The sequence below is a fragment of the Betta splendens genome, chromosome 6 (genome assembly GCF_900634795.4).
Source record: "Betta splendens chromosome 6, fBetSpl5.4, whole genome shotgun sequence".
Classification (NCBI taxonomy): Eukaryota; Metazoa; Chordata; class Actinopteri; order Anabantiformes; family Osphronemidae; genus Betta; species Betta splendens.
In genome coordinates, this window is record NC_040886.2 from 9,218,985 (window position 1) to 9,242,951 (window position 23,967).

At 50.5% G+C, this 23,967-nt stretch overlaps 1 protein-coding gene and 1 long non-coding RNA gene across 2 annotated transcripts in view; one reads left to right on the forward strand and one right to left on the reverse strand.

Moving 5' to 3' along the window:
* The window catches only part of sspn (sarcospan (Kras oncogene-associated gene)), an 80,808-nt gene that overhangs the window by 19,380 nt on the left and 37,461 nt on the right, over window positions 1-23,967 (forward strand). Inside the window, exon 2 of the mRNA XM_055509943.1 lies at window positions 3,674-6,652. Within this exon, the coding sequence (XP_055365918.1) occupies window positions 3,863-6,652 (2,790 nt within the window). The 5' untranslated portion in view covers window positions 3,674-3,862. The remainder of the gene's footprint in view (window positions 1-3,673; window positions 6,653-23,967) is intronic.
* On the reverse strand, window positions 16,338-22,843 carry LOC114857098 (uncharacterized). Its single transcript, XR_003786173.2, has 2 exons — window positions 19,558-22,843; window positions 16,338-19,012 (listed from the first exon to the last, which is right to left on the reverse strand). It is a non-coding gene; the product is annotated as an uncharacterized LOC114857098 (long non-coding RNA).

The window sequence follows — 23,967 nt, forward strand, 5'->3', positions numbered from 1 at the left end:
CTGATCTACGCACATGATGTACAAACATGAAAGAGTCAGAATTTGTGTAAAAAAATGGAAAATAAAAACCTTTAAACAGTCTAAAAGATTCCATCATGTTTGTGGAATGATGTGGTTCGCAATATGGAAACAGACCGAAGCCAAAATCCAGTGGTTAGCAAAAAAATAAACACATGAGAAAAAAAAAAAACTTGTCTGAGAACAAGGAAAACTTAGGGGGGGGTAGGGAGGGCTTCTGGAATTACACACCAGGAGCCCCTCACACATGTACACTCACGCGCGCCTCCCATCTTCCCAACGGTGCAGCTGAGCGCTGGGCCGAGGGTGGGGCCGGGCGTGGAGGGGGGCCGACACACGCTCCTTCAGTGTTTCATTTGAATGGGCTGCGTGGAACCAGGGCGTCGTAAACCGCCCTGACAGTGAGCGCATCCTGCTGAAAACGCTGCATCCCCCCCCCCCCCCCCCCCCGCTCTGGCTTCCAATGGAAAATCCAGAGAGCCTGCAGAGACCTTAAAGGCAAATCGCTTGCATAACGGACATCTCCAAAAATACAGAGGAGGCGGCCGGCGCTGACTGAGGTTCTGGCGGCACGCCCCGGCTCGGGCCCGGCGCCAGCCCCTTCTCCTCGCGCGCTGCCGGTCCTGCTGGGAGGAGAGCTGTCAGGCAGCGTTTGTTCCGACACCTGATCCGACCTCCGGCGACGCGCTGGTCAGACGACCCACTGGGCCGTGCGGCGCACCGAACATCAGCCCTTCGCCCCCGACACTTACCCCTTTGTGCCGCCTTTCCTCCCGCTCCTGTCGGGACGATCGTTCCTCCTCCTCCGCTCTTCTCCTCCCCTGTACATCTGCCTCTCGCTGATTTTTGACTTGACTGCACAGTGATGTTTCAGGGCGCATCTGGAAAAGCTGAATAAACCCGACGAAGCCCTGCTAACCTCGGTTATTGACTTACATTAACACAAAGGGAGCCATTGTTGGTGGATGTGGGGTTCTCAGCCTGCTGCTGCTTCCTTGGCTCTGGAAGTGCTCGGTGTGTCTTGAGAGTCATTGTCTTCACATTGCCTCTGGTTTCTCAGTAACCATTGTCTGTTTTCGCTTCTTTTAAACACCTCTGGGTGATCTCCTCTTACTGAGCAACGAGCTAAATGCCGCGTGGATGCTGAGCCCGTAGTCTGGAGCTTTTTGTTGCCACAGCTCCGTGGAAAATAAAATAACAGAACCAGTTACAAACTGACATGATTAGTTGACAGAGATTTTCACTGCTCTACCAACATATTTTCACTCGAGCCGACACTACATACATCCTGCACCGAAATGACAGGAGAGAGAGGTTCAGGAAATTGAGTTTTCGCTCAAGTACCTTCTACTCACTCCCTCATCTCTGAGAGCAATTCATACATAGTGCACGTAAAAAAAACTGAATGTTGATTTAGACAGAAACGCACTGGCACCTTTTCCACGACACATCATTTCTTTACCACCCGGCAGCGTCAAGCATCAGGCTGGTGTTGTTCCATACAGGCACCACTGCTTGAGAAACTGACTGGACCGGAACACACACACACACGCACACACGCACACACACGCAAACATGCACACACACATGCACGCACGCGCACAAGCAAACACACACGCACACATGCACACATGCACACATGCACACGCGCACACACGCACACACACACACACGCGCACACACACACACACACACACACACACACACACACACACACACACACACACACACACTCCCATGCTCCCAGCCTTAATTGACTTGTAAAACTCTAAAACACATTTTTATGGAACAAATTTTAAACCAGTCGCGAGGATTTAATATTAACTCAGGCCAAACTTGCAGTGCTGTCACCACCACACTGTATTTACGCACAATCTAAGAGCAGTTTCAACCGCATTAGCCGTGCACCAAGCTGACTGATAAACTGGGAACAGGCGAATTCAAAGGAAGAATTGTTGAGCTGTGCAGAGATGTAGGGGAAGTGGACACGGCAGTTGTTAGGATATAAATGATACCGCACGCTTTGAAAACTGACAGCTCAGGCTTTGGTGCTACTTCTCTAAGGCCCTTGTGATCCTCATACAGATTTTTTGTTGCTGGAGCCATTCATCCTCTGCCCCAAACCTCAATGGCTACTCTAGGCAAATATAGTTCGGGCTGTGATGTATGATTGTCGCTCCGTGCCGCAGTGTAGGGCACCGCCTGATGGAGATGCTGGCACTTTCCTTAACTGGTAGCGGAGGTAACTGCAGACACCCCAGATGTCAGATTCTGTGAAGCTTTAGAGGGCGTGTGATTTTTCACAACCAGGCCTAAACTCAGCCAGATCTCTGCCTCAGGTCTCCCACCTTAGCTGCTAAATGCCTCCGGGAGGTTCACCAGAGCGTGAGGCGAGGAAACACACAGCAGAAAGAGAGGAATAAGGGTCAAATCCCAACTGTTCACTGTGTTAGGTGGTATCTGAACATGTTCTGTGGATGTAGTATAAACATCACCAGGCCGTCCTACACCCACGTTCAGCTAGAGCACAGAGCAAACTGAACAAAAACTACCAGGATCAGAAGTCTGGGCTCAATACAGACAGACAAATCTTGATTGTATAAGTGAATAATCAAATCCTCATCTGATAAAGGCTAAAACCCTGGATTAATAGAAAATTTTGCCTTGCTCAAGGACGCTGCAGCAGAATAGGCAGTCATCTCCAAACATTTGGCAAAAGATAGCACTGGTAATAGCCAAGGTACGAGACAGGAAGGCGGGATGGAAGTTTGGTTACCAAAGCTAGAAATTACATTTTGGTGCTAACTCCAAGTTTCACTTGGTCCGGCCTCAAAAGAAGCACAGGCAGGGCAGGGCCAAAGTAAACTGGGACCTGAGAAGTGTCTGGGATGCCTGAGGAAAGGCAACAAATGTCAGCCTCCCTGTATTTGTCACTGTCTTATGGTTGACTGGCTTATCCCTGGTATTCCTCCATGATCTAAACCTGCAGCCCTCTGCAGCAGTAGAACACTGTGGCATTGTGCCTCTGGGCTTAGGGAATTTGTGATTCATACTGGCACTGCTTTTTGGGCCCAAACACTGTATTTTTCTCATTCTCAGTAGTGAAACGAACCTCATCATCTAGAGACCGAACTTGTTTCTCTCTGTGTGAATGCATGACACGACTTTAACAGCAATGCATTCTGTAAATAGACTTCAATTCCCAGCTCTAAATTAAGAAGTCAACGTGTCAACGAAAGTTAGTTTAGTTTGATATCCTCTGTGTTGCAAAGGAAAAAAGGTTGAAGTTTTAGTATTGACTTGAGAAAATGTGAGTTTGGAAGTATGTAGAAACTCTGTATTGATCTCACTGCTTCTTTGTGCAGTGACACCCATGCTGAGTAATGCTGCAACAGTGCTCTCTGCTGGCAGAACCTTTGATTCAAATGACATCATTTAAAAATGATTTATGAGAACATATACAGTAGTTAAAAGATTGAAATTTTTCATTTATTCAAAATGATTCATTCATAAATTGTTAGAATAATAATTAAAGCTCTGCGTGTAGATGGTATGTTTATAATAAATGTACACACAAGTCACATTAAATAATAATTGTTATTATTCCTTCCTTATTAAAGCCAAAGCATCTCATCTTTTGTTTCTTTGCTTTCAGGCCTGCTTTGCTCTGGTGCCACATTGGCGGTTCACAATGAGGGTGAAGAGATGAGCCTGCATCTAGCAGCCCTGACCCTGCAGTCCCTGCCACTGGATATTTACTGATTCACAGAATCCAGAAGACAATGCCCCTGTCTCCCAGATAACACTTCTGAGGACCGGGCTTTCACAGCGCGCATTGTGCACCATGGCAGGAGAGACTCAGCGAACGCATGCTGTCAAAGAGCTGGACGCTGGGTCCAAACTGCAGGATGAGGGAACGGCGCTGGAGCAGCAGAGTGACAAAACTACAAAGGAGTCTTCAGAACACTTTTCAAGCACAGGCACTGAGGCCAAGTCCACCAACAGAGGGGCGAAAGCTGAAAAACTAGAGAAGGAAAGGGAATGTCCTCAGCAGCGTGAGGCTGTCATACGTCCACAGCAGGCAGGGAAGATCGACTTCAAATCGCTGCAGAACAGATCCAAATTCGCCAGTGAAAGGACTTGGTCGAGTGGCAAAGGCAGCCCCCAGTCCCCGAGCGGAAAGGGACGCAGCCGAGACAAGGGGAAGCGGGTGGGAAAGACGGAGCGCGGCAACCCGCAGCAGCTGTACAGACTTAGCATTACAAATTCACGCTCCAACCCCACAATCGGTATTGCGTACCCGCAGCAGAAGGTTCCACCGCCCAAGACGCTGGACGCCGGCCGTGGCCCAGTGTCGGGCAGCTACAGATTCCACGTTCCCAGTATTCCGGAGCGGGAGGCGGAGCTCCAGCAAGAGGAGCTCAGCTACGGCCGCTGCTTCCAGGAGGCCTCCGCTAACATTACCTCCCCAAGCTATACCTCACAGGCACTGGGTTCCTCGAGTGGAGCATCATCGCACCCGCATCCGCCCCTGCCACAGCAGCAGCAGCAGCAGCAGCAGCAGCAGCAGCAGCAGCAGCAGCAGCAGCATCCCACTTCCATGGAGAGCGGCGCACAGCCTGGCAGTCAGCTGATTCTGACTGATTTTCAGCTGAGCTCTAACGCATGGCAGCCTGCTGAAAAGACTTTTAATGGTGCTAATTATGGAGTGTCGTCGCAGAAATCTACAGAAGCCAGTAAAACCTTTGTGCCTGGCCTTTTTCAGTACGGATATCATTTTCTGGAAGAATCCACCTCTGACTCTTTTCCTTGTGAACAGAATGCTCCATCCCAAGACATTACAGACTCCAACCTAGGTTCTGTTCACGTGACCCACAACTCATTTACCTTTGCACCGGGGGACGGCCAGAACATTGTTCAGAACAGCACTCAGTTCAGTAATGAGCAGCGGTCGGAGAACAGAACCTCTTATGCTCATCCCCCACAGTCGCAGTTTATTGAAGGAGTCGCACCCTCCATGCAGTATCCCAGGAATCTGAGCGAGGACTCAACCAGCAGTGACAGCTCCGGCTCCGTCTCACAACAGTCAGCTGAGGGGAAGGCTGCTCTGCCTGAGAGCACAGACCATAATGGACAGGTAGACAGTAGGGATGCAGCCATTACTTCAGGGAGTAAGAGAAGCTGTCACCCCAAAGACACAGACGGCAACCAAAGAACACTTATACAGGGAAGCGTGCACCATGCGAGAAACATGTCACAAGGTGCCGGCTCCCAAATGCACTTTTCCAACAAAACATTTACCAGCCCTCTGGCAGGGAACATCCACACAGGCCCGATGTCCTTCGACAAAAACATGACTAGCAAAGTTCTGAACCGATTACCGCGCTCCTGGGAGGGACCCAATAAGACTTATTCACCAGCAAATCAAAGCACAATTCAGTACACTGACATGAATGACAGGTTTCAGTTTCAGAATCAGTCAGGACTCGACCAAAGACCTAATATATCTAAAAATAGTAGAATGCCCTGGCAACAGATACGACCAAACCAAATAGAGTTATCTAGGCAGGCAAGCGGTCAGAAGCTAGCCTACATGGTGGCCCCTTCAGAGTGGCAAGATGACAGTAAGTCACTGAAACATATCTCACTGAAAAACCCCAGCTCCTTCCAGAACAACAGAACCGGTGATGGGTTTGCAAACCAAAGGCAGGACAGCGTCAAACACAGCAATAACACGGTGTCCACGTTCAAAGTAGAGATGAGCCACGCGCAGGTGTGCGAGTCCAAAAGCAAGGCAGTGTTCTTCGGGTTGAACCAGTCTCTGTCGGCTGCCACGAGAAACTACAGCTATCTACCATCACAGGTGCCGCCCATGGGGCTCATGATGGTGTCGCCTTACGAGTCCCCTTTGCCGTCCCCGGTTCACAATGCTGCACCCAGCAGCACTTGCTCTTCGCTCTCCCCCGCATCCACCATCAGCTCTGAGGACATCCAGGTGTCCAAATCAGCCCCCCCCCACGCCTTTTATCACCAGCCGCAAGCAAAGGCTCAGCTAGCGTCAGATCACCTCGGCTCACGCGCTCACCAGTTCCAGGCGGATGCTTCCAGAAACCTTCCCTATGCACCAGACAAGGTCAAGGATGATATGGCGGCGTACCTGCAGAACAACAAGACAGCCATGGAGGGGAACAAAGGCTACATGGACAGTTTTGGGGTGGAACACCACCAACCTCCGCCACCCTATTCATTACATACACATCAGCTGTTAGCCACCTCGTTAGCTACGGCAAATCTTGACCAGTTAGACGTGCTTCTGACATGCAAGCAGTGTGATCAGAACTTCCATAACGTGGCCTCTTTTCTAAGCCATAAGCAATACTGCACTCAACACACATTTGCACAAAATGACCTCAAAGACATATCAAAGATGGAGGACACCAGAAAACTCCACGTGGAGCCAGCAAAAGTAGTGTCATCAGCACCGAACGTTTCAATGTCGCGGTGCCCATCTGACCTTCACCTGTCTCTGCTGGGCCTTAATAAAAATGGAGAGCTTCTATCTGACAGTGACACAAAAGGAGATGCCAAGGACGATCCCATGAAGCTTAGCTTGTTCTCCAGTGCCGGTATCCTCCCCGAGCTAGAGTTGGAGGATGCCAAGTTAGACAGCCTAATCACAGAGGCCCTGAACGGACTGGCCGAGCAATCAGACAACGCGGAGATCGACAGCAGTTTCATTGATGCGTTTGCCGACGATGACCTCACCACTGTCAAAGCGACATCAAGCAAGCAGTGTCAGAAAAGTAAGGAATCGCTGGTTTTTGAGAGCAAAAGCAAACCAGCAGCAGACGATGACAGGTCTTCCACGCAGGGAAAGTACTTTTATGACTCTGATGTCGAGAGCCCTGAGACAGATAAACAGTACACAGAAAGCAAACTTGAGAAAATATCTCTAAATTTGGAACAAGATGAAAAAATTAACATAAAAAAAGAAGTCTCTCATAAAAATTCAAGAAATGCCTCGAGGGAGAAGACAAGGGAACAAGACAGCAAAGTGAAGGAGGGAAGAAAACTGTGCAAAAGCGAGGATGAAAACATGAGCTCACAGAGGATTCTCTTATCCAGCAAGTTCTCCGAGCGCTGCGGTGTTAAAAGCTTTCAGGACAGCTCTGCACTTCGAGGGTCAGCGCCCTCGCAGGCCTCCACGTCTCCGACGACAAGAACTGCCGTGAAAGAGAGCAAGAGGAAAAACACCGGAGGGGGCACCTGGAGCAAAGAGCTCATTCACAAGATCGTTCAGCAGAAAAATAAGCTCCATAAGCTCCATGTTAAAGGTACCAAAAACCTCCAGTTCTCCTTGGTAATGGAGAGGCTGCCGCCCACTGTCCAGAACCCTGCTTTTGTCGAATACGACTATGTGTCCGACTCGGACGACGAGTGTGAGCCGGTGAAGATCGCCAGTCAAGGCCGGCTGAATCAAAGCAGCCGGTGCAAATACACGTACACCAAGGAGTGCAAATGGCGAGCGCGGAGCGAGAGGGACCGGGCAGCGTGGAGGCACGAGTCCAAGGAGTGCTTCGAGGTGAAAAAGAGCGAGGAGGTCTCCCTCTCGCCCGAGAAGCACGGTTCCCACCAGAGGCTCCGGAGGAGGGGGAGCAGGTCGTCCACCAGCAGTGAACTCAGCGCGTCGGTGAGCGTGTCGAGCGACAGCATCAACAGCCCCAAAAGCACCGAGCGCGCCGACTCAGACTGCGAGAGGAGGGCAGACGTCACGAAGAAAGAGTCCCCGGAATGGAAAACCCACGAGAGGTCCTCCCCGCAGAAGCTGTGTAAGGAATCCAGCACATTAGCACTGACGTTTACTAAATGTGTCAAGAAGTATAACACCGACAAGGCGGTTTATCCTGACGACAAAGAGGTCGAGGAACCAAAGAAGTGCTTTCCACACACTGACGTTACTGATTCAGGGTCGTCCTCACAAAAAGGTAAAGTGAGAAACTTGGAAAAGAGCAGGAGCTCGAATACAAAATCAAGAGAGAAGCTAGTGTCTCACATACAGGAGGCGGGTGCCGCAGGTCTGTGCCCCATAGAACCGGCCCGGTGCGACAGCGCCGACACCAAGCCACTGCGGTACGATTCACCCGCCGCTGCCGTCGACAGAGGAGCGGATTTTAACATGGACGGGAGCACGAAGCAGCGTCAAAAAGAGGGACCCGGCGTCACACAGCCGGAGCCGTCAGACAGACACGGCGTCAGCGCCTGCCTGGTGAAGGAGGCCGTCACTGCGGCCGCCGGCCTGGACGCACACAAGGCGGCGCCGCTCTGCGCCTCGCTGATGGACGAGGTGTGCCTCTCCCCGTGTGAGAGCCAGGGCCCGCTGATACAGAAGGACACGCTCCACCTCATGCCCTACCCTCTCATGAAATCCCCACTCTCATTTGACACCTCATCGATGTTCGGCGACCTCGCCGGGTTCGACAGCGGCATTTACTCAGATATGCCGATTCAGAAGGAGGGGTTCCATTCCATCGAGAGCACGGCAGATAAAAAGGAGGAGTTCGTGTCGTCCTTCTCTCCCTTTTTGGAACAAAGAGACTGGAACCTCATTGTTAGCCCCGAACTACCAGATGAGATATCTCAGTACAAAGGAAACGTTGAAAAATCAAATGAAAAGAAACCCGATTACAGTCATGTTCCTTTGTCTCTGCCGGAAAAAATCATTGACTACAGTGCAAATCTAACCAGCTGTGCAGCCGAGCAAGAGCTGGAGATAAAACGAATAGTGAACGAGCTCGAAAATCAGCTGCAGACAACTAGGCTGGAGAGTCCGCCGTTGCTGGCTCAGGATCCCCCCAAGCAGTTGCAGATGAGCAAATTCTCTCCTTTGCGCCTGGGTGACGAGTCCGAGAGCGAAGACGCCGGTTTGGACGTCAGGTGCCCTGTGCAACCCATGGAGGGGCCGGTGACGAGAATAGCTCCACAGCCTTTTGCCGAGCAAGCGCTCCCGTGGGCCAGTCCGTTCCAGTTTGAGATGATGGGGTCACACCACAGCCCCCATACTCCCATTCACAGTGAACCAGAGGCACTTGAACATTTCACTGAGAAAGAGGTCGACGCGGCACATTTGATTTCCGCAACTCCGCGGCTCCATGATCGAAAATCTGAGGGAAAAGATGTTAAACATGAGGCTCCAACAGAAACAAAGGAGGACATTTTAGAGCAGAAGAGATACACAGAGAACCTCATCAAAAGCCTAGAAGTGATTTCAGACTCCATATTCAAAAAAGACGCCAGTGGATCAGAACCCAAGGAGGTGAATGTCACCTCGCTCACGAGTCAACAACGTCAAGAAATTGAATGTCAGGCAGCTGATGCAGTTGAGAGAGAAGATCACAGTGAAAAGGAAGCAATTACCAGGAAGGAGAATATATTATCACCTCCAAATATCAATGAGCGGAAGGATGATATTGCATTCATTCTGAATGAGTCACAGTCATCTCTCCGCAGCAGCGCTGACCCCGCAGTTGATGGAAACCAGCCAATTTCAACGCAGCCAAGTGAGCCCTCACGAAGCAATAATAGCCAAGCTGAGACTCCAGCCGCACCAAAGGAGGATATCACTGAGAGCAATAATTTGATTGAGCCCGCTCCCTGCTCGAGTGTGGCAACACATGACCCACACGTGGCTGAGGAGTCCTGCAGGAACAATACTGCAGGAGAAAGCCTGGGTGGCTTTGAGAGCCAAGAGCTTTTGAATACAGATGACTATAAAGAGGCAGAGGTGGCGAGGGGAGTCGCTGGTCAAGAGAAAGACTTTGGGGGTGAAATGGCAGATGTGATGCAGGAACCACCTACAGATAACCATGCAGAGCCTGGAGGCACCGAGTCATCACAGCCTGGTGAACTGATGGTGGAACACTCTGACGTGTTGAATGGGGCATTGGAAACAAAACCCGACCATCTGATTCGATTTTCTCCCATTAATTACTGCAGTCCTGCTAAGTTTTACACTGCAGCCAGTCCAGCAAGTGATATGTCGGTGGAGATTGTCACCACAGACAAGCCGTGCAGCCCAATACTGGTGGAGACAAACACGGAGAGTGATGGTCAGTGCTCAGCCTTCCAGGACACACAAGTAATGGAGGGAAGGAGCGATCTGTTGATTCTGCCACCGTCTGACAGTGATTCCTGCAAAGTTACTCCAGCCAATGACTGTCTGAAGCCACAAGCACGACTTTCCTTTGACACCATTGACAAACGAGAAGAAATCCTCAACGTTCAGGACATCAAAGAACAACTTCCTGTTGATTTTATGGCAAGTCACCAAAACTCCCCATGTGGTAAAGAGCCAGAACAAAGTCATTGCCTGTTTTTGAACAGCGCCCCACTGAGCAGCCCTCTTTCAGCAGCCTCTCCTCAGACACCCATCAAGACACTGGCCCTTGAAGAGATGTCATGTCAGCCACAAAGCAAATGCAGCGATGTTTCTATGGAGCAAAGCTCAGTTCAAAACGTGCGATCGCCTCTAAGCAAAGAGGGAAGCCACGATGTAAAAGAGTCTCTGAGGAGCAATGAACAGCTCAGCACGACGGCTGAGATGGAGTATTCTCTAATAAACCCCCCTCACCTGGAGTTGGGAATCATAGAGTGTAAAATCCCCGGCTCCGACATCACCAGTCACTCGCCACGTCCCGCGAGCAGCGCAGCAGAACCGCCGAAGCTGTCAGAGGGCCTTGAAAAGAGAGAGCCAATGTACGAGTTCAAGCTCAGCCCCTTCCACTACAACAGCATCTCAGATGAACATCCGCCGGTGAATCAATACGACTACATACCAATTTCACCAGCCAGTAAACCTGAGGAGAGCGCCGACATCGACCAGGGCTCCAGAGGTGACTGTGAACCATGTGATCTAAGCATCAACCCTGCACTGATTTTCGACAAAGCCGAGACGGGAGTATCACTAAACCCAGGCCCTGCTGGTGAACTGAACTTATCAGCGCAGCCGCTGATCCTCCAGCAGAGCATGAAATTCACATATTTTCTTCCAGCCGAAATGCAAAGCACAAATTCATCAGCCTGCGGTCTAAAAAAAGATTTGGAGATCTGCCACGATGCGTTTGAACCTGCGGAGCATTTGCATACATGCGCTGACCTGCGAGAAAAGGTCGAAGCAGTGAATATAGATCCTCACAAGGAATTGGCTGAGGACAGTACACTTCTCAAAAAAGACATTTCAGATGGTCCGCCCACTCCTAAGCTCCTCGTCATCTGTGAAAATGAACAAATGCCTCTACCATTAGACTCATCAGAGAAGCAAACAACAATAGAGACTGGCCAGTGTTCAGCAACTCAGCAAATACACAAAGAAATGTCCCCACAAAAGACACAGAGTCATGCTCAACAGGGGAAAGTGCTCTGTGAAATCTGTTTCATGTGTTTCAGGACTGTGCCAGGGTTAAAGAGACATAAGGCTATGAAGCATTTGGTCAGAGCTGAAAAACACATTGGCTCTCAGAACACATCAAACCATCAGGGGACTATACTTATTTATGAAGCATCCCAAACTACAGAGAAGGAACATAAAGATGATTCACAGACCTGTTACCAAACCAAAATAGATGGGCTGCCGGAGACAAGTAGCACTCTCACGTCCAAAGCAGCAGAGACTGAGTCAGTCCTGGAGGAAATGGCAGCTGAGACAAGTGCAGTGGCACTGGATGAAATAGTCCATGAAAACCCGCCGCCGCCAACAAAAGCAAAGAAGATCAACAAAGCTAGAAAGAACAAGAACAGTGAGGCAAACGTAAAAGGCGACCCCTTCCCAGACGAGATACTGAATTTATTAAAAACGGACATACTTCAAGCTATAACTCCTGACTTCAAGCGAAGCGGACAACAAGGGGAGCAGAGCTGCGGCGACGACCGGGCGACAATCAGTGATGGCGCTGAAACAGAGGAACACCCTCACTCTTTGCCTTCAAGCTCGAGCTTTGACTCCTCGCCTCTACCTCCAGCCACAGAGACAAATGTGCCTAATGAAACCATGGAGCTAAATCAAATCACTGATATGGAGGAAATGAAATGCGTAAGCACGACGGAGGCGGCGTGTGCGGATGATAGCGCGGGAAGTGGCATATCTGCAAAGATGGATATGATCAGAGAAGGTGGGGATTCCAGAAGCACTGATGCTGAGGAGGAGAAACAATCAGAGGAGAGCCTCGCCCGGGAGACTCTCAGAAAAGCGGCTGTTGAGATTAAATGTGAGACAAACAGCGCATCTCCAGGCGCCAACCAGCCTCTCTCCTGCCTGAGCTCCTCCCCCCTCAATCGTCCCGGCGAGAGCCCCGATCTGAACGCCCTGCTCGACGACGAGGCCACGTTCTCGCAGCTCTTTCCCAGAGACGACGAGGCAAAAAGGAAAAAGTGCCCGAGGGTGTACAGCAAGAGGAACAAAAGACACAAGCTCTCGCACGATTTAGATGTGACTGAGGAAAACCCGTCGACAGGAAGCTTCGGGCAACAGAAAGAGCAGTACGTGGAAAACCAGGCAGCGCAGACGCTCACTGAGAATGACCACTGTGGATATGAAACCATATCCATTGATGATGCCATGATGCTGAATATGTGCCACAACAGCACAGGAAAAGAAGATGCTAAGCTACTGCCAGACGCCAAACAAGCGAAGGTGAATCAGGACGTTGAGGCGAATATTAATGAGCTTGGCGTAAACCCACATGAGAGCACCGTTGACAAGTCCTCGATTGAATGGAGTGACTCCAGTGACTTTAGTTTCTTTGACACGGAGGCCACGCTGAGCTGTGACACCAGCACCAAGCTAGCAGTGGCTGCCACGCCTTCCCCCGTGGCCCCGTCCGCTGCCCACGGGGAGCCCAGTGTCACAGAGAGCGCCCAAAGCTTCCACAGCATCGACATCCAAACCATCAACACCACGTTTCAGCTTCCCGATATCCAGTTTTTCGACTCGAACAAGGAGATAGCCGTGGCCCCCCCTGCTGCGGCTGCGGAGAACAGGGATGATGACAAGTCCAAGGGCTCCGCGGAGCGCAGAGGCCGGAAGCGACAGGACGCGGGGATGAAGGTGAAAGATAAGCAGTACAAGTGTAAAGTGTGCTTCACTTGGTTCCTCACCCTGGGCGAGCTGAACTTTCACAAGTTGTCCCATAACCCCTCTCCACCCCCGACCTGCTACATGTGCGTCCAGCGCAAATTCAGCTCCCGGGAGCAGCTCAGAGACCACTTGCGGGAGAAACATGCCAAAAACAAGACGGGAATCTGGACCTGCGGAATGTGCTTGAAGGAGATATCGGATGTGTGGATGTACAACGAGCATCTGCGCGAGCACGCCACTCAGTTCGCTCGGAGGGGCCAGACCCAGGGCTCCATGTTGGACATCCCAGGCTGCTTCATGCAGGAGACGGCGGTGAAGAACTTCATCACCTCCATCATGCAGCACCGCCCGAGCAAAAGCAGCAGAGACTCCAGCAGAGCCGCTAAGGAGCAGGAGAGAGGCGCCGCTGCAGAGAGCGCGGCGAGGGAGGGGAAAACCTCTGAACTGGCCGAGTCGAGGAAGGCTAAAAGCAGCGGTGGAGCAGGCGGGAAGCAGGCCACGCTAACTCCGCTGGAGGTCCTCCACAAAACAGAGACACCCAAAGTCATAGAGATGCATCCCAACTGCAAAGACCCCTCAAGAGACTGCCACCACTGCGGGAAGCAGTTCCCCAAACCATTTAAACTCCAGAGACATTTGGTCGTCCACAATTTAGAAAAGATTTTCCTGTGTCACAAATGCCCGGTGTCTTACCAGGAGGCCCAGGCGCTCAAAGACCACCTGAAGAGGGCGCATGAGGAAGTGGAGGAGCTCGACTCCAAGCACACCATCCTCTACACCTGCGAGCTCTGCGCTGACGTCATGCACGTGATCAAGAAGTCCTTCATCTGCAGCACCTGCAACTACACCTTCTCCAAGAAGGAGCAGTTCGACCGTCACATGGAGAAGCACCTGTCGGGCGGCAACAAGATATTCAAGTTCCGGGGGGTCGTCCGACCCGTCAAGGCGTCCGCGTGCAGGGATGACGAAGGCGACGCGCCCGCGGGCAAGAGGAGGAGGACGTCCTCCGACAGCCTGCAGGAGAACAGCTCCGACAGCGGCATCGCCAGCGTCAGCTCGCTGCACTCGGCTCAGAGCGCGGAGACGCAGGCGTCCAAAGCCTTCGTGTCCACGGCGGAGGACGCCACGCAGACCAGCGCCAGCGTGAAGACGGAGGACGTGGCCGAGGACTACACCCAGCTGCTCGAGGAGCTGGAGAAGTGCATCCACATGGGCTCGTCAGAGTCGGCCTCGGCCAAGGAGGAGGAAATGGAGTCGACCCCCTCACCTAATCCCGATGAGGGGGGCAGCGTGACATCAATTATTGAACCGTGTGACGTGAAGGAGGAGAATGAGTCCGTTTGCATTAGAGCGGAGGCCAACTCAAGGTCGGCGGATAAAGAAAGTAGTGGTGTAGGAGAGGAGGTCGTTGAAGCTGTGGAAGTCTCTGCTGAAGGTGACACAGCTGAGACGCAAGAGAAAACAGACGTAGCTCCACCTGCTGAGGAGTCCTTTGTCAGTTTAAGAGAAAATCTAGTCAATTCAGGGACACCTGAGTCAGCAAAACCCCATCCAGATGTTAAGGACCAGCAGATGGACGATGAGAAGGAGTCAAAAGAGCCCAATAACGACAATCAACAGCAACCAGAACCTCGAGACACAGAACAAGTCAGCGGCCAAGTGAGAGAGAAGCTCAGCACGACGTCCAGCAGCACGAAGGCTCCCGAAGCAGCGCCGGTCCTCCACGCCAAGACCTGCCTCAACGCCTCGGCCTCGAACGAGGACAGAGAGGCTCTAAGACCGCAGAAGAAGAGGAAGGAAATGAAATCCCCCAACAGCCTGCAACGGGCTTCCCCCCCGACGCAGGAGAACATGGACTCCAGGGCCAAAAAGAAATTCCGCCCGAGCAAGTCCACGAATCCGTCTCTGCAGAGGAAGCCGGACGGCACCAACGACTATCCCGTGCTGTCCTCGGTGCGCGACGACGTGGTGAGCAACAAGTTGATCAACAAGTGCAAGGCCTCCAACTTGGGTTTGCAGTCAAAAAGGAGTTTGCTGGATATCTGCGCTCAGAAGAAAGCTGAGATTGTTGCGCCTCTGAACGGGGATTACAAAACCAAAAAGGGAGCTCTGGGACGGCCTTTGCATTCCTCTATTTCCAAAGTGTCCTCAGTTCCTATGAAAAACTCTTTGAATAAATCCAGGCCAAAAATGGGGGTGAGGTCGATGGAGAGCCATTCGTACCGGACGGCCGAGTCCCAGAACCACCTCCTAAACCAGCTGTTTGGCCAGAAACTCACCAGCTTCAAGATTCCTCTGAGGAAGGACACGTCAGAATCTATTAACTGAATGGGGCTTTGAGGGGATCTGTGAATAAGAGACTGTACATTTCAGTTCTAAATGTTTAAAGTCATGACGGTGAATACGATTGCACAGCTCGTCTTCTGTGAAATTATGTCTTTAAAATATTTACATAGTCACTTTATGTCTCCTTGTACGTGGTCTTAACTACACAAATGTGAGGACGAATGGCAGATATTAGGTTTGTGATGAAAACCAACATGCGAGTATGGAAAAAACCATAGGACTTGTTTTGCTTCTCCTTTTGTTGGATATCATCTGTTTCAGAGGTGATATTTCATTCACGTAAAAAAAGGAAAGAAAATACTTGAAACCACAGTAAAATATGTCCTTCTAAGAAATGCATGTTCGTGTTGCATTTATACCATGATTTGTATCAGTTTAAGTCTGTCTACAAAAAGGCCGAGGATGTTACAACCGACCTGGACTGATGTCTGTGCACCTTTTGTACATGCTTCCAACATATACAGTTTGTATTATTGTGTCATGTTACTGTACTGCGTTGACATCCATCATAGTATAGCCTTTTGTATAAACATTACCTGGTGCTACGTTGTGTTTCATTGTAATGTGAATGCCAATGTCCTCTGATGGGAACAGGAGATCTGTAGCAGTCACGGTACATTCATCCAACTGTTTTTGTTTTTTTTTACTGGTTCTCTGTAGTTTATTAAGGATACTGTGTAAATCTACCAAGTACTTTCATATGCACACACGTATTGAGATCACGAAACACTTCCAACGTATAAACTCAGGCGCATACGAGGACAAGCGCGCTCCTCTGACCTGTATTCGGAGTTCTTCCCATGCACTGATAATACCACACAAATCACAAACTCAAACATCTGTGTCTGTAACTCCAGCTGTTTAATTATGGATAGTATTTACTAAGACAACAAAGGTGCTTTATCTTGTTTATACTGTATGTATCTTTCATTGTATGATATTGTAGGTAGGTTATTGTTTTGTGTAATGCGTCATGTCAAAGTTTTATTTTAATAATGTGCAGAAAAGAATCAGCGTGAGAAGAAAGCAAGGTGCGGCGCCTCTCGCAAGGTGTAAAGTGGTTCACTAAGTGCCTCTTTTATAGTTGATTATTAAAGATCTGTATTGGTCTCTACTTGCTCCCTTCTTCCTTTGTTCGCGACGTATTTTGTAAATGTTCCAGCTTCCATCCCCGCGGACTGCAGCTGTCACTGCATGCATCAAACACTGGGAACAGTGGAAGCCGCTTGTGCCTGGAGGCGAAAAATAAAATAAAAAAAAAAAAAAAGGTGCACGCACACACACACACACACACACACACAACAAGGGCCGACTTCGCTTCTCCGTCTTCAGATCGGCACTTCAACGGGCGCACTCGTCATTTGAAAGACGAGCACAAACGTAGCTTTACTACAGGGAGACACTCCAAAGACAGTTGCATTTATCCAACCATATGTTAGTCTCTGTCGAGCATCGGGCGGAGAGGAGGAGAGGGAGGAGGAGGAGGAGGGGGGGGGGGGGTCCGCTCACGCCGGCGCTGCTCTCTCACCGCGTGTATAGTGGCTTTAATTCCTACACGAACGCTGTTCATCATCACATAGGAATAAAAAGCCATAGTACACGGAGGTGAACGGGAGGCGGGGGAGGAGGGCTCCGACATCGGCCCTGAACCGCCGGGAGACCTGAGAGGAAGCAGCAACAGAGGAGGGAGGACAGAAAGCAGACTGGAGTTCACACAGTACACCGAATGCAGAATCGTGGCTGCTTTTAATAGAGCACATCTCTACATACATGCAACATGTCCAGCGGCCTGCAGTAAAAACTCTCCATCTCCATAATGCGTCTCGAGGTTATGGTCACGAGGCCTATTTTTAATGACAAGGGTTGTTATGAACATGCTGCTGCTGTCAGTAAACACAGTAAACAACCATTAGTCCCTGTGTTTATTCTAACACCATCTTGAGAGACCGTGGCAGACTTTCAGAGGAAGTGTGGCGAAAACAAGACCGCAGTGTTGTCGCAGAATAACTTTCTCTAATTAATTTAGTGGGAATACTGGTTTGGCAGCGAGCGCCGGCGCCGTATTTTTTGGCCTCACTGATGACAGCTGAAAATAAAGCGACGCGCGGCGCCCGTCGGTGAATTACTGACCTGCGCCGTTCGCTTCCACTGTCTGCGTCAGCGTTTCTTCCGCGGGAGACGGCCGGGAATTCGCGAGGGCCCGCGCGCTGATGTGCGACAGGACGATAACAGTTAGGCCGCTTTCCTGATGACGAGCTGTCATCCCCATTAGTTATCATTAGTGCACAGAATCCAGATGTGATCATCGGTTCTTACAGAGTGCCTCATGAATTAACACTACTTTTACTGAACTGTATTTTGACAGAACAGTGTTTTAATTACCTGAATTAAGTACTGATGGTACCAAAATGGCAAATTGTGATACAAATGTGATTCACAATTATCATTATCATAAGTTAGTGGCTGCTCCTGTTATGAATCCATCATAAATCTCTAGATATTTTGTGTATTATGTGATGTGTGTGTGTGTTACCTCACACTTGCTTTGGCTTAATACAGGTCTGAGGACAGGTCGTCCTCTAATTCATCAGAATTACGCTGTTGTGCATTTCTACAGTCATGCCTGACATCTTCAGTATCAGCAGCCGGACAGATCACATTAAATCCTGCAGGGGCCTAATTATGAGAACTAAACTTTGACTGGCGCTGTATGAAATGCTAATGGCAGGGGAACACCTCGCTATTGGCCTTTCATGTTGCTCTCCGCTGACGTGCCGCTTCAAAGACGCCACTGATGTATTGTTGAGAGTCAACAGGGGGATATCAAAGCGGCTCGTCCCGTGATCAAACGTGCCGCGGCTGCGTGGAGCGCCGTCGCTTCACGTTTTGCAGATCCGCGCGGCGTCACGCGGACGATGAGGTCAGAGTGCGGCGATGGATGATGATGTGACGCTGAGGCTGCGTGCTCCCGCTGTGATTAGCGGCAGCGTCAACACGGAATTAAAAGGGATCAACCTACAATATGTGCAACTGAGCGTCTTAGTGCCACAAATGTGAAATACTTGCCCTCCCCGAGTCTCCGCTTTGTGAGGATTTGAAAATTGTGCATTCAAAAAATCATTAATTTAGTCAAATATTTAATTAGACAGATGATGCATGGCTCATTCTCCGAGATGAGATTAAGTTCATTACGCTGCAGGAATCCTGGCCAGCGAGGGATTAAGCGATGAGCGCTGAGCCCCGAGGCTGCGCGATAGATAACTGTGGTGACACGTGACACGCGCGACCGTAATTAACGCGTCAGACCCAACACAACAGCGGCACGAGCTCCTACGGATGCCGCTCCGCGCCTTGACCTTGTTTTCTACCACGCATTTCCGCGTGGCTCCGGCGCTGAACCGCTTCGTCTCTAAACCTCCACTCGAGTTTTTTTTTTTTTTTTTTTTTTTTACCTGATCCACGTGGCGCGCTCCGGTCTCCGTGCACCTGTGTGCGTCCTCCGGGTCCCGCGGCCGGCAGCTGTGTGTTGATTAACACATAATTAGAGCCGAGACACGAGCACGCTTTGTCACAGTTTAGCTCAGAACGTGTCACACGGAGCGAGTGGGAGCCCCACGCACACCCTACTGTCAGGCATCCTTTTATCACATGATCTATGAGGAGATTCTCCAGGGGCACAGTCATGCAGGAGCATGACAGGAGCGCTTTGCACTTTGAAGTAGAGTGACATTATCAGTAAGTATGGTCCCGAAATAGCGTCTCTTTTCTCTTCTTCTCACTCCATTTCCGCGCCTCCCTCCCTTCCTCATTTGATCTCCGACTTTCTTCCCTTCATCTATTTCCCTCTGCCACCACCCTCATTCTCCCGCTTTACCTTCCCTCCTGCTTTTCTTGCCTATTCTTCATCAATTTCCCTCTCACCCGTTCACCACCTCTCCCCATTCTGGCTCCTGTCTCTCCCCATTTTCTCCCTCCACCCCCTCCTCCCCGGTGCCTCCCCACTTGTTCACCTCACTTCGTTTCTCCATTTATTTCCCTCCAATCCTCCCCTTTTGCCCCCTCACCTTTCCACCTGCTCTCCCCCGTTGCCTCCCTCTTCCTGTCTCCTGCACACGTTGCTCCCTCCCCCCTTTTCGCCGCGGAGCATTCTGTTGCTCGCCTCTCAGGGAGGTCAGCAGATCAGGGGCAGATAGTAATAGGCTACTGGTCAGCAGTAATGGCACACGGGCTGAGCGGCCACTCGGGTCGCCCCTGTGGGGAACGCGAGGCTGCAGCCATCGAGGAGAGATAAATAGATAGATGGAGGGAGGGAGGGAGTGCCTGAGCTTCCCTCTCTGTACACACACACACAGAGGTGAGATGGTGATGAATATCCACTGGGATAATATCAGAAATTATTTGTGTTCAGCAGAGTGGAAGTGTATGAATAATTCAACATAAACATGTTTCACTGGTGTGAACAAAGGAGTCTTTGAAATCAAGACATCAAACCAATTTTGCCTGACAACCGTGAAAACACAGTCTGCAGCCCCTTTAAAATCCTCAAATGGGAACGCTGGCAGGAGGAAACCTATGCAGGGAGACTAGACTCCCAGTAGACTGGCACCTGAAATAGGAGTCAAAGGAACTGGGTCAGTAGTAACATCAAAATGAATTACTAAGCAAACGGACAGATAAAGTGAAATCACAGCGAGGAAGAGGCAATACGGAGGAGGAAAAATTAAAATCGAGCGCTCTTTGGATTTGCTAATTAACGGCTTCTCGGCAGGAAGTCGAGGTCCCTGCCTGCCGACGGAGGCTTTATCCGCTCAGCCATTAGCCGCCGCCGTCGGCGAGGGAACGGGCTGCACACAATAGGTGCAGGGAGCCGTTTGATGTGGCAGGTTTACAGGAATAAATGTGGCGGCGCCGCGCGGAGGCTGTGCAAACAAAGGCAGAGCCTGTCGGTCGGCGGCCGCGGAGCCGCGGGCGCGCACGCGCACAGGTGATTTTAAGAGAAAGTTTCTGTGACGCGCGCCCCCCCCCGCTGCTAATTACACGCAAGGAGCTCCCAACAGCTTCTACCCGAATGCATTCTAGCGTGGCATTTTGAAAACCAGACGCGCCGCAGTCGCGCATATACGTGACTGAATTTTTTTTTTTTCCCCATACTGCGCATGGACCGAGCACAGTGAAAACTGACCTTTCGTCTGCTGGCCACGCTGCTCTCCTCCCTTTGAGGCTCCCTTTGCTCCTATACAGCCCTTATTATCTCTCCTCTAGAACTTCGTCGTCCCCCCCTCCTCCACCTGTGCGCCTCCCTCCGCCTCTGCTGCCGCCGTCTCCGTGCTTATCGCAGGGAATCTGAGGGATCTACGCTGACATTTGATGTGGCACAAAATTAGATTGCCGGTGTGATTCTCTCCCCGAGCCCCTCGTGGAGCGTAATCCACGCTGTGACTAATTGAGTGGCACGCCAACAGCCTGAGTGTGTAAATGGATGGCTGCTGGTGGAATGCGCCCGTGACCTGCACTTTATTTTGTCTGATAGCCTGTGGGTCCATCAGACAGACAAAGGTGAGGAGACACACACACACACACACACACACACACACACACACACACACACTGTGAGTGCCATCTTTAGGTGTTGCCTGCTGAAAGTCACCCTGCACGTGCTCTTATCTGTCAGCCTGTAGCATTCAGCTAATAACACAATAGAAAATCTATCCTCCCCACATAATACACACACACACACACACGCGTATGAAGTTGTGCCATGGGGGGACGTTTGACAGCGACACCAGTTCTTGTGCATAGGCAAACCTGAGATCCGAAGCGGGAAACAGAGGTGTAAGTGGCAGCAGTTACAGGATGACTCACCACAGCGATGTCACCTGTCTGACCACCAGCATCCCACAAGGCACCGCTTTAAACCTGTCAAATCTCGCATGCAGACAGAGGAAGAGCTCTACAACAATGACGCAACAGACAAAGGAGCCCCCCCCCCCCACCCCCATGCATGTCAATAGGTTATCTTGGCCCCAAATCCCTACACGCTAATCTCAAATCTCTGTCATGCCCTGCGCTCTGGAGACCCCACATCTGATTTGGATTTGAATAATTGAAGCTGTTTTCCTCCCCAGAGGGCTGGATACAGCAGTTTCCCCTCTTCATTAAAAACTTTCCACTCTGTGTGTGTGTGTGTGTGTGTGTGTGTGTGTGTGTGTGTGTGTGTGTGTGTGTGTGTGTGTGTGTGTGTGTGTGTGTGCGCGCGCACACTCGCATGCATCTACTGTGAGCACGCTCCTTCCACACCCCCACTAAAATATACACACCCACGCAAATTTACGCAGACAACCTGGGATGTGTACACACACACACACACACACACACACACACACACACAAACACGGAAACACTCCCGAGGTTCCGCCGTGACACATACTAAAAACCTGATAATGACTTTGAACAAACGAGCCGCTGGCAGCGTTTTAAACGGGGATGGCAGGCGCTAACAAAAGGCACTAATGAATGAAGTCAGAGACGGATGATAACGTGTGATACGTACCTGCAGGATTTCATTGACCAGACTCCTGCCTGCGTCTCCTCTCTATGTCTCTCACCTCTGCCTCCCTCTTGCTGGATGTGCCTGCCAGCCTGTTTCTTGAGGACAGAGCCTTCACCCTATCGCGTCGGGGACCAGGGCTCAGCTGCAGAGACTGACATCATCCCTTTCAGAGAGGAGGTTTTCCCCTCCCGCTATCTGCACCCTCTCTCTCTCTCTCTCTCGCTCGCTCGCTCCCTCTCTCTCCGTCTCGCTCTCCCTATCTCTCCCTCTTAACTCACTCACTCACTCCGTACAGTAGTAGGCTATACTCCTCCTCGCTCTCCCTCCTCTGCTCTTTTTTTAAACTCTCTTCGCCGTTTTCATTTGCTTCCACACATCGTTACTATTTTTCAAAGCCACCACACATAAGAAATGTGGGAACTAAAACTGTAACAAGTGCTAAACTAGAACTACTTGAAGCGGTTGTGTTTTTTTTTTTTTTTTATTTAAGCCTGTATTTTTCATATCGAGCATGTGAATCGAATCTCATCTCGTAGGAAACTTCGCCAAAAATGTTCCATTAGAGATTTTATGAATAGATGTGATTGCCTGCAGGTCATCCACAATTAGCTTCTCCACTTCCTCATTCCCTCTACATCTCATTCCTATCCCCGTTAGAGATCAAGCACTGGAGGAGCACGGCCAGGCTGAAGCCTAATGGGCAGCCTGCTCTCACCTATCCAATTCTTTTAGATCAGCGGGAATGAAAAGGCGGCGGCGCTAAGCGGAGGGAGCTTCTCCGAGTCTATTGAGATAGATGCCTGCTGTGGTGCCTGCAGTGGTGGCGATCGGTGTTGCTGTCCATGGTGCTGATTACAGCTGAAGGAGACATCACTAAGGACAGCAGTGACCCTGCAGGCCCACAGAAAATAGCCTTGAACGGAGCGGGGAGGAAAAACCTGTTTCAGCTGCTGCAGAAACCTTAATAAACACACGCGCACGGTCTTACACGCACACACACACACACAAGCACAAGCACAGGCAGACGAGTCTACACGCTGACAAACACCAACACACACACACACATGCAGAGACTTACATCTACCTCCCAGCCTCCTCCTCTCCTCCCGCGGGCATTTCTCTGCGTCTCAACTCATTTAGGCTTACATTCATCATTGTAAGGTAACAGTGGCAGGTGGGATTAAAATGGATTAGCCCTATTAAAGAAATGTGTGGCGCAAGTTACACCTAGACACCCCCCTCCCCACACACACGCACACACGCACACAGAGACACATGCATCTAGCTATAGGCACGGCAGTAAAACACAAAGGCAGCAGAGCTTATTATAATACACACACTGCACACGTGAGCACATAGAAGCAGACGTTTACGCGCTGGTAAAGGCAATAACGCAGGGATTAAGGCTGACAAGGCGGCTTGATGATGACATCCGCGGCAGCAGAGCAGGCGGGAAAACCTATACATGCTGTGTATCTTGCCGCTTTCATGCCACTCACAATGTGTGGACTCCTTTTTGTTGTTTTAACTCTCGTCTCAAGAGGTAGCTTTTAGAATCTCGCCTCCTTGTTTCCATAGTGACACTTTCCCTCCTTTGTGCGGGAGAGAGAGAGATGTGTGTGTGTGTGTGTGTGTGTGTGTGTTTCAGAGACACACAGCGAGGAGAAAGACAGGCTCAGGGAGGGGAGGGGGGGATGACAGCGAGATAACTTGGTTCACTTACATTTATTCACTACAAAAAGAGAAAAGGAAAAAACCCACACAGCCGGTTTCTCTACATCAGGGAAAGCCTCCGCTCTTCACTTCTCATTGGCCGTCAGCACTAAGTTGTTTAACTTTTGACTAATGGCTCTGTAGCAGCTCACCAAAAATAACACTGTTGTTACTTTAACGGCGATGCCAACAACAATATGTGCTGATTCAG